General features: G+C 37.8%; 1 protein-coding gene across 1 annotated transcript in view; it reads right to left on the bottom strand.

Moving 5' to 3' along the window:
- LOC139479371 (S phase cyclin A-associated protein in the endoplasmic reticulum-like) overlaps window positions 1-13833 on the bottom strand; it is a 105626-nt gene that overhangs the window by 58972 nt on the left and 32821 nt on the right. The window contains exon 24 of the mRNA XM_071262231.1: window positions 8126-8272. Within this exon, the coding sequence (XP_071118332.1) occupies window positions 8126-8272 (147 nt within the window). The remainder of the gene's footprint in view (window positions 1-8125; window positions 8273-13833) is intronic.

Raw genomic sequence — 13833 nt, 5'->3', positions numbered from 1 at the left:
CATAAAAACATACTTTGATCGATTTGTCCCCAAAAGTAATCTGAACGTGTAGGCCTGGCTAGCTTGGAGTGACAATATGTCAATGGGCTAAGCTGTCACATGTCAGAGAGACAAGGACAACTTGACACACAACCAGTTACAATATCTTTCTGCATGTCTTCAATTCTATCAAACCTAAGAGATGACAAGTTGAAGATTAACTTCAGACTCTCTGAAGATTTATCTGCAGAATGTCACACAAAATATCTTGGTGATTTCCAATGCCGTTGAGATTTCATTGCAGCAGTAAAGTCAATGGTTTGTTAAACCAAAATCAATTTTTCAGAAAACAAATACAAAGAACTGTATTGTTCTTTTTTTATACCTTGATAATCCATTGTAGCTTAAAAAGAAACTTGTTTATAATCATAATCATGGCTGAAAAAATAGAACCATTGTAACAGAATTCATTCAAGAAATAAAAAAAGTCTGCCTTTTAAAATACCCCATTTACAATAGTTCAAGAATTGAATTCATTGAACAGTATGCATCAAGGCAATGAAATGTATCCTTTCTGTGGCTTTACATTTATTTTTATTTTCAATTGATCAATCTGACTTGACTTATTGATCTGACAATTACCTGAGAGAAACACAAAACTGTTGAAATCAGTTAAGTCAATCTTCAGACATTGATATCTTTAATTACACCAACAAAGAATGTCTAAATGGCATTGTGAGCGAACAAGTGTCAAAGAAATGAAATATATCAACTATTTCCCAAACCATTTTCACACTTGATCAGAAATTCTCATCAACCAATCAGAAAGCATTTAGCAATAATTCTATATGGTTTCCTCGACGATGGCAGATATTGTTCACTTTCAACAGGCATGTTACTAAAGCCACTTAACCCATTAGTATTGTATCTCCGCCATTACCACTTTACACCCCATTCAAACTCCATTCCTAGCTCTCATATCGGGTCATACCCATATCATAGAGGAAATGCTTTCAACAATTTCTCACAGCCATGGAAAACTTGAAAACAATTTGATTTTTCATGGTGCTCCAGCAGTCGAGGTCTGTTTTGATGAATACACAATTGCCATACTTTTCAGGCCATTTCCAAGCCATTTTGTCACTATGTCTTCTCATAAAACTCAAATCAGAAACAATTTGCATAATCACTGTGCTGAAAACAAAGCGTGTAACACCATTTAGAAAGCTGCACAAGAAACCCGCCACTCTCGTGGAGGGAGGTTGTAATGGTCCAATCAATTACGTTCTCCCGTTTGACGGATATTGCCAATATTTTCAGACTTCTCTACAGGAGTGTAATGTTCGCTGACCCGAAGAGGCAGATCACAAAAATAGTAAACACATCTGAATGGTCCAAAATGAAAAATCTATGCCCTAATTGTGTAAAAGTTCCTGTCCTTTTTGCTGATGTGCACTAAAGGCATGACAAGCTAAAAGGAGATTTTCAACTCACGAATTAACTTTGTACATAAATCGATAGAGCTTTGGATATTTATTAGGTTTTTTTCATGTTTGTTTATGACTGTTGATGTTGGGAATCTGTGTTCTATAGATTCTTAAAATAAATTACACTGAGAGCAATCAAAACATTAAACAATATGCATGATGCTTCAGTAACACTGGTAAAAGTTTGAAAAGATCTGCTAAAATAATTGGATTTTATTCCCAGAAACATATCTTAAACTTACTCTTTCAGCCAAAACTGGAACTACAGTTTTTCAATTGTAAGTTGCTAAACAGATAAATACTTATGTTTGACTGAAAAAATGCAACATCCTTCATACAGTGACTTAATTGTTCACAATAAACATCGATCAAATTGCTCACAGCAAGTTTGAAATAAACATTCCTTCTTAGTTTTGGATACAATGAAAATTTTAAAAAAAATAAAAGTACCCAATTTACATAATTGTATCTACCATATGTTCACAACAACACCTTTGTAGTACATTAAATTAATAATTCCTTTCCTCTCAACCTTTACATTATACCCCGTCACACTGAAAGCAGCCATGGACAAAGCACTCTCTCCAACTACAGAGCATAAACGTAAACAAAAGTAAGCCATAAAAGTTTGAATGGTTCAGGATGAAAGTTTTGATGTTTTCAGAGTTGAAGATAACAGTACAATTCTTTGATGTTCTGTCTGGATTGAGAACTATAAGCAAGGGCAGTAGTGCATGAATTTGCCTCACTTTGATTCATAATTCAGCAACAACAAGATGAGCAGAAAGTGCTCATCAATAAGAACAAACTTCATGCTGAGCGCTCTTCATCACTTTTTAAAACTTTCAATGGTGTGTTGAAACAAAAGATATGGGGAGAGACAAAGGTCGTCCTATGCTGCAAGTGCTCTTCAACAGAAGTTGATCACATCCACTTTATCTCTTTACTGTTAACCATGGGGTATGTTGTTTAATATTTCATCAAGTTTAAGCTAAACCTCTTTTGATGGTGAGGCAGCAGGCTGGTGATTGGAGCGTGACTAAGTTAATACCTGCAAATCTATTGTGAGTCCTGTCGCAGCTTTGTTGGGAAGGATAGGGTGTTTGATCGTGAATCAATACCCATGCTTATCATCATGACTTATTCATGTTAGTGATGTGCTCGGTGTGTCCTGGTGATCAGCTCACAGCTAATCCTCTTGGTGGTGGAGCGACGCGAGCAGACGGTTACAAATGTGGAGAGGAACTGGATGACTTGGACGTCCTTGTGGGCTGTGGCTGCTACTCCTGTGACATCTCATGTAGCAGGGTGCCTTCAACCACCAAACAGACCTTGTGAATAATTGACTACAATGCCTGTGAGCCACTGCCTAGCACACACGATACGGTCTCCCGAGAATCAGAAAGAAGTTTGATGCAATCTTGCTGAAGTACGAAGCTGAACAATCTGCTAAAATTGACGGCACCAATCAGCATGATCGCTGGAGTCCATTTTGTCCTCATACTAGTCCATGATTGTTCCAGCAGACTGCCAAGCTTTTAGTGGCGCATCCCACGGGACAGTTCTTGCTTTGAGTCCTCTCATTACAGGTGTGACAAAACTCTCTGGTCGCACCCCTGGGAACCAAGGTGCGAAATAAACTGTCCCCGTTGGCCTGACAAACATCAAATAATCAGTGATCAGGCAATCACCATCTGGAAAATAGCCCAGCATGATATAATTATACTGGGTTGCAAATGATCACAAGTGCCAATTTGATGATGTACAAATTTCAAGGTGTGAACATTTCATCAGCCGGTCAGAAGGAAAGCGGAAAATGTTTGTATGGATGAATCATACAAAACTAATAGAATTTCGACTGTCATAATTCACATTTAAAACAGGAACCAAAAACAAATGCAGACAATCAGTCAGTCGACAGCATCAGCCGCCTTGACAATAAATAATTGAAAGAAGAGATGCAAAACGGTGGAGTGGAACCAATGCCTTTGTGGCCACGAATGGCCAGTGAGGTAACACGAGACTAGGCAGCTCTTCGGAAGACCTGATAGTTTTCAATTATCTTGTCAACATACACTGATTCCAGTCAAACAATCCCTGCAAGGACAGGCAGCCAACAATGACACAGCAATTACTGTTATCAAGCAGTTCAAACATAAATCAGCCCCTAGAATTGAAGCTCAGTGGTAATCACTGGCCAATTCATACAACAATGAATTCACAGCCAAGCAGACTGCTTCACTTTCTTCGAAACCACAACCCATGAAATTGCTGTTTCATATGACGTACTGAGAAAATAACATATCATAATTGATAATTCTTCACTTTGGTTAAATCTGATGCTGGCCCATCTTGATTATTATAAGAATTAATTGTCCCAGCACCTACAGATGTGGTTATTTCATACTTGATAAGATACATTGGTGCTCTAGTGCCGGCAGACTCTGAAGCCAAATAGATCAACATGATCACAGATAATTAATTTTGTCACCACGATGCACATGTTGAAGTGCCTTTTATCCTCTTTATTGGTAATTTTTCATAATAGTGACACATGAGAAAACACAACTCCTCCAATGAAAATTAATTATTGCCAGAGATTCTTTTGTACCTGAACAACCCATACATTATTGGTATGCCCCAGTTAAGTAATATTCAACAGAGAAACAGTATGAACAAAACATATCAAGCCATACTAAATCATCTTGGAGGTAACTAACACCATGTGACAAATACACCAGGCACAGTCTGGGACTGTGAGCCAACAGCTTGAAGCCCTACTAAAATGTCTTTCGGTCTAGTAAGCTTTGCTAATAAAAGTTCATACACACTGATCTACTGAAAATGATATCAAATGACACATTCAGGCAGGAGACTTCTGGCAGATTGCAGACAATACATCCCACTGAGAGTGTGTATTTATTTCTTAACTGTCAGCTCCAGAAAACCCAGTAACCAGTCTGTCAAAAGACAAACACTGATATTGTCTCACATATATCAAAGATAGTTGTTCAATTTCAAAGTTGTTTCCCAACAAAGTACACCAAATACCCCAAACATGAAACGGATGGGTTGTGAAAACTGGACAAAGGGAAGCAACTCCTGTAAGACAACCCAAACGTGATCATTTTATAATGGTGGTGCACTCAACACAAATGGAACAAATCTAAATCCATCAGCAAGAAAGAAAAGATAGGTAGACATTACATGATAGAATTATAAGATAACATTCACACGAAGTCTCAAGATCAGCATCAAGTAATAAAAAGTATGGTTTCATTTGCAGGTGTGTATGGAACTTTCATAACAATACAAAAGCCTTTTCAGTACATAGTTTCAAATTACATTCAATTAATATTGCACACAAAAATTCTCTCTCACTAAGATGTCAAAATTTAATATTGTTGACATAATAATGCTTTCAACAAACTAGTTGAAAAATTCAATTCAAGGTTAACTTTATTATCCAAGTTTAGGAAACACTGAAACAAAGACTTCATTTCATAATAGAATTTTAAAGTTCTTGGAAAAATTCAAGTAAATATTTTAAGAAAAACGTTATAATGATTGTCCCAGTTCTCCATGCCATGGAGGCCACCCCACCCAACATGTGGTTGTACTAAGGACAGAAGAGGCCACTGTTGGCTCACTGCGTAAATGCCAGTGTGTGATAAAAACAAAGGATGGAGTCACTTAGTCAGTTGATATTTAGCAATCAGCAGGACGGAGGGTGGTGTTATCACCTGGAGGTGTTACTGCATGGTTTCAGCACGTATATACCTCATATACCACCACTGCCCAGATGTACACAAGGTGGAGTGAGTGAGTAAGTTGGGTTTAACGTGGCTTTCAACAGTATTCCAGTTATATCATAGCGTGTCAGCTTATGTGGGAACAAAGCCCAAAGTGATCCAGGTCTTAGACGTTTACCACTTTTGTGAAACCCACAAGCATGGGAATGGTGCTGACAATCCTGTCATACCCAAGGGATGCAAATCTGCTCAGCAAATTGCAGCACTTCAGACAAAAGGGCCATCTGTGCCCCCACACAAGGTGGCTATAGCAACACGGACATACATGAAGACAGACAACATGTCACACAATTATTGTATATACAGGGAGAAAACTAAATCTGAAAAATCTACTAGCCTGAACAATGATTACATATATAAAGGACACCCCTAAAAAAACTGAAAGTTTCCTCGCACTTGAGATACCTCAGACAAATTGAATCAGGATACCAAGGCTTGTGCCAATTTGCAACCCTGATAAATACTGTATCACAATGATAGCGATCAAAACTAACATAGGAGCAGTCAGGGGGCTCTTGATCAAGGCTCTCCTACTGTATCGTCAATGAAACAATCATTCCAAAATATTACTAATAGCTGCACCCTTCGCCCATTTAGTTTTGTTCCATACACATACCGGTAAACAGCTTCAAGGTATTTCTGATTTTTAAAAGCCTTTAGAATCTGAGGATCATCATCATGGTGGTTGTAAATACCATACAACTGTCATGACCAGGTGGGCGGTGGGGTAGCCTAGTTGTTGAAGCCTTGACTCATCACGCTGAAGACCGGGGTTCAATTCCCAACATGGGTACAATGTGTGAAGCCCAATTTTTGGTGTCCCCAGCTGTGATATTGCTGGAATATTGCTAAAAGCAGTGTAGAACCATACTCACTCACAATTCTGGCTAGAATCAAATATACTACTCAAAAGAAATTTAAAGAACACCCATTTTTTTCATCAGACTATTGCTAATCTGCCATGCCATAACAGATTAACTATAGTCATAAGAAAAAACATTAGGTGTTGTTTAACTTCTTTGTTAAAGATAGTGCTTAGTAGTCATTAGTGTAGCAGTTGAAGAACTATGATTTTTCATAAGCATGTTCTAGTTAGAAACTGTATATAATACCTTGGCTACTGAAACATAATTTATTACTTCTTTCATGTTCAATTGTTAGTCATTGCATGCCACATCACATCAAACAAGCACCAATCCTGACAATAATATCACAGAAACTTTGTGATATTGTATTCCAATGTGGTGGAGTAAATGTGTGTTTCAAGTCCTGCATTTGACAACAAAATAGCTTGTGATATTGCAATGTGCTAGTGTAAATGTGTGTGGGAGTGTGTGTGTTTCCTGGGATCCATCAACCCGAGGAAGAACCACACCAACTATCTGCAGGTGACGGCCCAGATAGCCAGGATGATGCACTGTGTTTCTCACTGCCTGACACCCTGGTGTCAGACACACACCAGCACAGCACTGCTTGTGCATGGGTGGTCAAAACAAACACCAACCAATCACAACACGGCCAGTCACAGATCAAAGCCACACTGCAGTGGCTGTTTGTAGACATGTATCCAGCATGAGCCTCCCTCCCATGACACATCTGGCTGCTGGGGAAACCCCACATCCCTCCCCATGTTCTGGGCTAGAGTCTCAACAGCACGGTGACTACATGTTCATAGGGCTGAAGGAAAACTAAACAAGAAGAAAATGTCATTGATATTCCCCGTCCTAAGACAAAATTGTTATGGATGAGCAACTTCTTTATTACAATTGGGCGACGTTTCGGTGTAGATTCTAACGTCCTATTCAATATGTTTATAAAATCTCAAAATAAAGTATATGTATGCATTGGTTATATACTACCCAAAAGAAGTTAAAGAACACTCGGTTTCTTTCATATTGCTATAGTTTATCTGTCATGCCACGACATACTAACTATAGTAATATGTAATAATTTGGTGGTCCTCAAGTTCTTTTGAGTAGTATATATGTGATTATTCCAATCAACATTGTGTTAGTCCTAAATGAGTATCTGTACCAGTGACATGACCAGTTCATGATAAGACACAACAAGATTCCTTCTGTTCTTTAAATGTTTATGTGTCTTTCATCCAAGTACATCAGTAATGCATTTTTGCATAACAGAACTTCATTTAGAAGTGGCTGACAGTAATGCTACCATGGTTACATACTGTAATAAGTTCAAAACTCTAAATTATGACCCCCCAAAAAACACATTTAGATTTTGCGGAAATATCAAAAGGCACCAGTTCAGCACAAGATGAAATATTGAACTGTTTTTGAGTTTATGCTCTTGAAATGAATCTCAGCCTCTTTTGAACCTAAGTTATATACTTATTCGTATACTTATATACTTATTCTAAACACACACACAAAATTCACAAATTGGCAAAGGCACTAGGTCATTACTTGCCTGGTGTGCATTCAATTTGAATTTCAAAGATTCACTAAAGAATACCGAATGTACTTATGCTCCCGATACTAAATGTGATAGAGGAACAGAGACATTTACATTTTAAGACTATTTCAGTAACAAGTACTCAGGCAGTGAAAACATGTACCTACTTTTCCCAAGTTTATGTCATTATTTTGTTTGGAACCTTAAAAATCATACAGCCACAGGCTGAGCCTGAGACAAACTTTCAAGCCTATTTAGTTATTCCTTTTTAATTTTTTTCTGAAGTTGTTAAAATGATAATACTATCTTCTGGTTCAAGAACTATAATGCTGATTCATGTTATGTAAAACACATGTTTAATAGGGCATAAATTCCTATTCTCATCATGTTAAAGGCTTTGATTGCTGGACACTGAACACGGCACCAACATACCTTTTTGACATGAACTTGGTCATAGCCACCAGCAGGCCCAGGCTGTGCTGAAGGAAGTCAGCAGCATTCTTGTCTCCATCAATAGGCCCGCGCACGTTGCTGAAGTAGTGCTGAAGCTTGTCAATCACTCCAACACTGATGATGTAGCTGAAATAACAATGTTGTCCATTGAATCCTATGATATCCATGGGTAGACACTATGTATCAAATGAATCCTATGATATCCATGGGTAGACACTATGCATCAAATGAATCCTATGATATCCATGGGTAGACACTATGTATCAAATGAATCCTATGATATCCATGGGTAGACACTAGGTATCAAATGAATCCTATGATATCCATGGGTAGACACTAGGTATCAAATGAATCCTATGATATCCATGGGTAGACACTAGGTATCAAATGAATCCTATTATATCCATGGGTAGACACTAGGTATCAAATGAATCCTATGATATCCATGGGTAGACACTAGGTATCAAATGAATCCTATGATATCCATGGGTAGACACTAGGTATCAAATGAATCCTATGATATCCATGGGTAGACACTATGCATCAAATGAATCCTATGATATCCATGGGTAGACACTAGGTATCAAATGAATCCTATGATATCCATGGGTAGACACTATGCATCATATGAATCCTATTATATCCATGGGTAGACACTAGGTATCAAATGAATCCTATGATATCCATGGGTAGACACTATGTATCAAATGAATCCTATGATATCCATGGGTAGACACTAGGTATCAAAATCCAGTAATAGACGGCTAATTCACTTTGGACTTTCCTTTCCATCTACAGTTTGGGGGGTGGGGAGGGGGGTGAATGCTCTATTTACAATCTGTCAGCTCTATTCCTGACACCAGTTCTCATCACATTTTACATTTACCCATACTGGACCGTAATCTACCGTAAACTTGCAAATAAACTGGACAATATCTTCAAGCAGCACCAATGTTAATTCGGAAGGTGCCACAAAATTGTCCAGCGTAACAAATTTTCGGATTAATACATCATAAATACTTCACAATGTCCCTTTACTGTATTCAGCACCCTGCTTCAATAAGCGCCCCTGACAATCAACATGATGATTCTGGGCACAGAATGATTATGTTGATTACAGTGAACAGACTGCCATTCCCTCAGGCACACATCCAGATAAATGAAGGCAGGACTAACCTGGTTCCTCTATGCATAGTGTTACATACTCATTTTTAACAATATGTATTGTGAGTAAGAATAGGTTACTGCTTCAGTTACTGGGCTATTCATAACAAGGCAAGCTGTACTTAACAAATACACAATTACAAAAACATTCTATGTTAAACAGCAATTGATATAAGATCCAGCATCAGAAAAAGATCTACTCTAAAAACCTACACAAACTAATGTTGGGTATATCATACCAGTTTGAATCGTCAAATAAACCAGATGATATGAAGTACTCTGAGAAGAAGACATAGTGAGTCATGGCCTTCAAATGTGATACTGCCTTTTTGTGTCAGGTTATCAAGGATTTCATGGCAGCGGAGGAGATTTTGGCACCCCCCTGTTCAAATACAATGGTTTCACACTTCACCTTGGGCTAATTCAGCCAGGACCCATTGAAAACGAGTGTTTTCTTTTGAAGAGAAGGTGAAAGTGCTTTAGAGAGTTGTGAAGAGGTGTTTGAAGACCTGGAACTATTTCTAGAGCTCTCCCATGCTGACAAATAGCTCCACTTATTTTCATATGCAAGCAGATTTGGTGAAACACTAAAGACTGCCATTCATAATTTCAAAAAGAGATGTGAGGTTCAACTGTCTCGGAAACACTCAATTACATCAGAAAAAAATCGACAGAGCTCTTTCAGGAAATTAAGTCATTCTTTTCAAATTTGTTCTTTATTTCAAAATGGAATTTGGTGATGGTTGTGAATACAAGACTGGGGAAACAAACGTGACCATGAGAGTGGAATAAGTCAAGTGTGAGCTTCTAATAATCTTGTGTCACTGTGGGCCCCACAAGAACCTTGATTTCCCGCGGATTTGGAACACGACATCCTGCATGTGACAAGCTGTATAGCCACTGAGATGCGATCAATGCGATATTACGGAGGGACTTCCTCTTCCAACTGAATACGCAGATTCGGCCCACCATTACGAGACGTTGTGGGCTACAATATGTCCAAATCCCTTTCAACTCAAGACCAAAGTCTGAATAAAAGCCATGAGAATTCCCATCGACCATTTGCGAGCAAAGACAACGTTAATTCCTAAGCTATTGAAGCATGAGCAAAGTGTCGCCTTCAGCCCACCAGTGACAGGAAATTAAAGACTCTCTGGTCAACTTCTTCAATAGCAGTGCATGTGTGAATGAACAACCTCAGTGGCCACCAAGTATATAATCATTCATTAGGAATCAAACTGGCATCGCCAACTTGAACGCACCTCTTAAGACACACTAACAACTCTTTCAATGACTGGAGGTACAGGGAGGTCACTCAGATACTGATGAAGAGAGCAAACAACCCTTTGTGGAACTGCACAATCCCAACAAATAACCATTATTTGACTATTAATTAACTGTATAGGACTGCACTCAGCTGGAGTGCAATGCAACAATTAGAAGATACAGGATGCTGCATTCTAGCATCCTCATGTTGTTGTCTGCATCCGGCAATGGGCATCTCTAGGATCCACATGTAAGCTAGCTTTAAGAATGTCAAGTCAAATTATTTTTTACCACTACATACCGTATAGTTGGTTTAACATACATGCTACATTTTGGGGTCCTAATGTGGATGGCTGTATCAAGCTATGGGTATCTCTATTCTCTATAACCCGACATGGGTACAATGTCTGAAGCCCATTTCTGGGGTCCCCCGCCATGAAATTGCTGGAATTTTGCCAAAAGCGGCGTAAAATAAAACTCACTCACTCACTATTCTCTATAAAAGTCTTTCATTCAAATTAGTTTTTGTACTATAATACAGGTTCGGTACAATATAAAATCTTAAATCAAAATAGGCACATTAAACCCGAACTGTATATATTTTATTTTATACAATACATGTATTCATGTTCACTATAGGCCACTTTCAAGTTAATTACTTCTAAAAATCACAGTTCCTTGACTTTTCCGAACCCTGGCTTCCGTTGATTTATCAGAAGCGTGTGACTGAATTGATATATATTTAGGAAGTTTTTTTCTAAAATATATATGGTATAATTAATGGACGTTAACTTCTTTATTATGAGGAACACAACGTTTCAGAGTATATACATATACTTACTCCTTCATCAGGTAAGTACATATTCCAAAACATTGTGTTCCTCATAATAAAGAGGTTGACATAAAAAAATTCTCTTCCTTATGTGTATCATTTCTAAATGCCTTTCAAAGACTATATATGGTATACTTCTCAAAGTTTGATAGGTTTACAGAGATATTTTATACTATTTACAATAGTACACTGATTTTATATTGTTGTCTAGTTTTTTGTGTGTTAATGTTTAAATAATCAGTTGAGGTTTAAGAATCAACTTCCATATTGTTTTGCATCTATAGACGTATCAACATAAAAACCTGAGGGCACTCTTTGCATACACAGTCTGCACACTGTTTTTATGTTTATACTTCCATAAACACAAAACATATGCAAGTCAATTTTTAAGTAACCACAATTTGATAACCAAGATATGTGTCAATCCAGACAACTGAACTGGAAATGGCACTGCCTAGATAACAGTGTTTCACTGACTCCCTCTCTAAAGTTGAGTAGTGTATAATTCATGCACAGCAGCCATTGCGACAACTCCATTCTAAACTGAATCAGCTGTTATGGCAAGGATGGGTATGGGGACCCAACCTGACCCAGGACACACACGAGGTGATTGAATAAATGGAACTTGATCCAGCCACAATCACACCAGTTTTATGTTTCTCCAAACCATAAACCACTTAATGAGATTATATGTACATTTATTTCACTCCAGTCCATAAACTCCAACTGTAAAACCAAACACTTTCCCTGCTAGAACGGGAATCCATCTCTTCCAGCTCTTTCTTCCATATAACCAAACCTAAATTGAACGCAGTGATTTTGATAAATGAATTGTTTGATATTGGTCTGAGATTTTATGTCTGAGCTCCAAGGCCTCCATGCCAATACTCCTAATTTAGATGGAGTTGAGATATCCGTTTCACTGCAGCACAATGTTTTTATTGTCCAATGCGCCTGAAACTCAAGATTTTCATTGACAGAGTTAATAGATACTATATTAGCAAATTGTATTGGCGGGGCAATTTTTGCTGTCCATGCTGCATGATACTGGAAAGGAGCATATCACATTTCACAGGAGTTTATTACTGATGAACTGGAGAAGTCAGGAAGAGCTTGTCTGCATTCAGCCAGTTAATAATTCTCGAAGGCTCCTGTACGTGCGACTCCGATGCATGGACAACTTTCAGGACTGACTTCATTTCACTGTATTGTTTTAGCCTGGATCTATTTTGCTGCGGGCTAAACCCAATGCAGCAAAACAAAATGATTAATATCGTTCTTTGGATAATATCCTGACTGTGGGCTTATGTTCCAGCAACGTTGTCATCAGCAAGGCAGCTTGTATTTTGCCATTTCCTGGCTCAACATAGAATTAAAAGACATGTCAAATCTGCCAGTGGTGAGAAGTTGTTTTATGGTGAAATTTTGCCCTGGAGTGTTGAGCAGTGAGCGAGGATGGTCTCTCATTTCAGGTACTGCTTGCCATCACGCATCCTGTTGTCAAGGCGTAAAAGAGAGGTTCACGCTTTCTCCGCCCTAGGTTAAGGAAATCTTGCCCCTGCGATTTGACGACCTTGTAATTTCTCACTCCACAATGAGGTTTTTTCCTTTTTGTTTTTCACGCTTAATTTCCAGCAATGTTTGCATTGTCATGCCCCTGTGGATTTTGATTGGCACCTTCGTAAACTAACCACACATTAGCAAACACTGCTCAATAGCAAACAATGAAAACTGAAAATGAGAGAAAAATCGTGATTGCTCCTGAGTAACTACTGAGCTTAAAGCTTGAATGACAGGGACAGGTGCTTGATTCTAACACTTCAAATTTGCATTATATCAAATATGTTTTTCATTCTGATAATTTAAAAACAGATATCAAAACAAACTGGACTATTTTCTTGAAATATCAGTTTTGAGCTGAGACTGATGAGAGAAATTTTCTACAAGACTAGCTATTAAGCCATTATAGTAAAACGCAGAGAAAAATAAATGAGAATTGTCTCTCAAAATCTATCAATGTTATTTCACTATTAAAACATATATCAGGACACAAAGGCATAAATGACAATAGTGAAAAATAAAAATAAAAATAGAACAAAAAGAAAACATACTTTAAAATTTGTAAAAAATCTAGATTATTATTTACTAAAGAACAAACTATACCAGTTCCAACAAGCCACCCAAGCTATCCTACACATTTTACAGCAAAATAGTACATCACAATCTACGTCGTTTCTTTATTAACAAAGTTTTTTAATTCTGGTAGACTGGTATGATGGCATAGTTAGTGTTCGTCCCATTGCTGCTTTGGTTAGCTCTTTTTATTATTTGGTTTCATCCATAGTGGATCACTAGTCACAGATCCTTAGGGCATTTAAGTAACAAATTCAAGCAAGCATATAAACAACATGAAAATAGGTCTTTG

The sequence above is a fragment of the Haliotis cracherodii genome, unplaced genomic scaffold (assembly GCF_022045235.1).
Source record: "Haliotis cracherodii isolate W230 unplaced genomic scaffold, xgHalCrac1.p SCAF_1, whole genome shotgun sequence".
NCBI lineage: Eukaryota > Metazoa > Mollusca > Gastropoda > Lepetellida > Haliotidae > Haliotis > Haliotis cracherodii.
The sequence above is the reverse complement of the archived record's forward strand: the minus strand, read 5'-3'. Positions and strand labels throughout refer to the sequence as shown.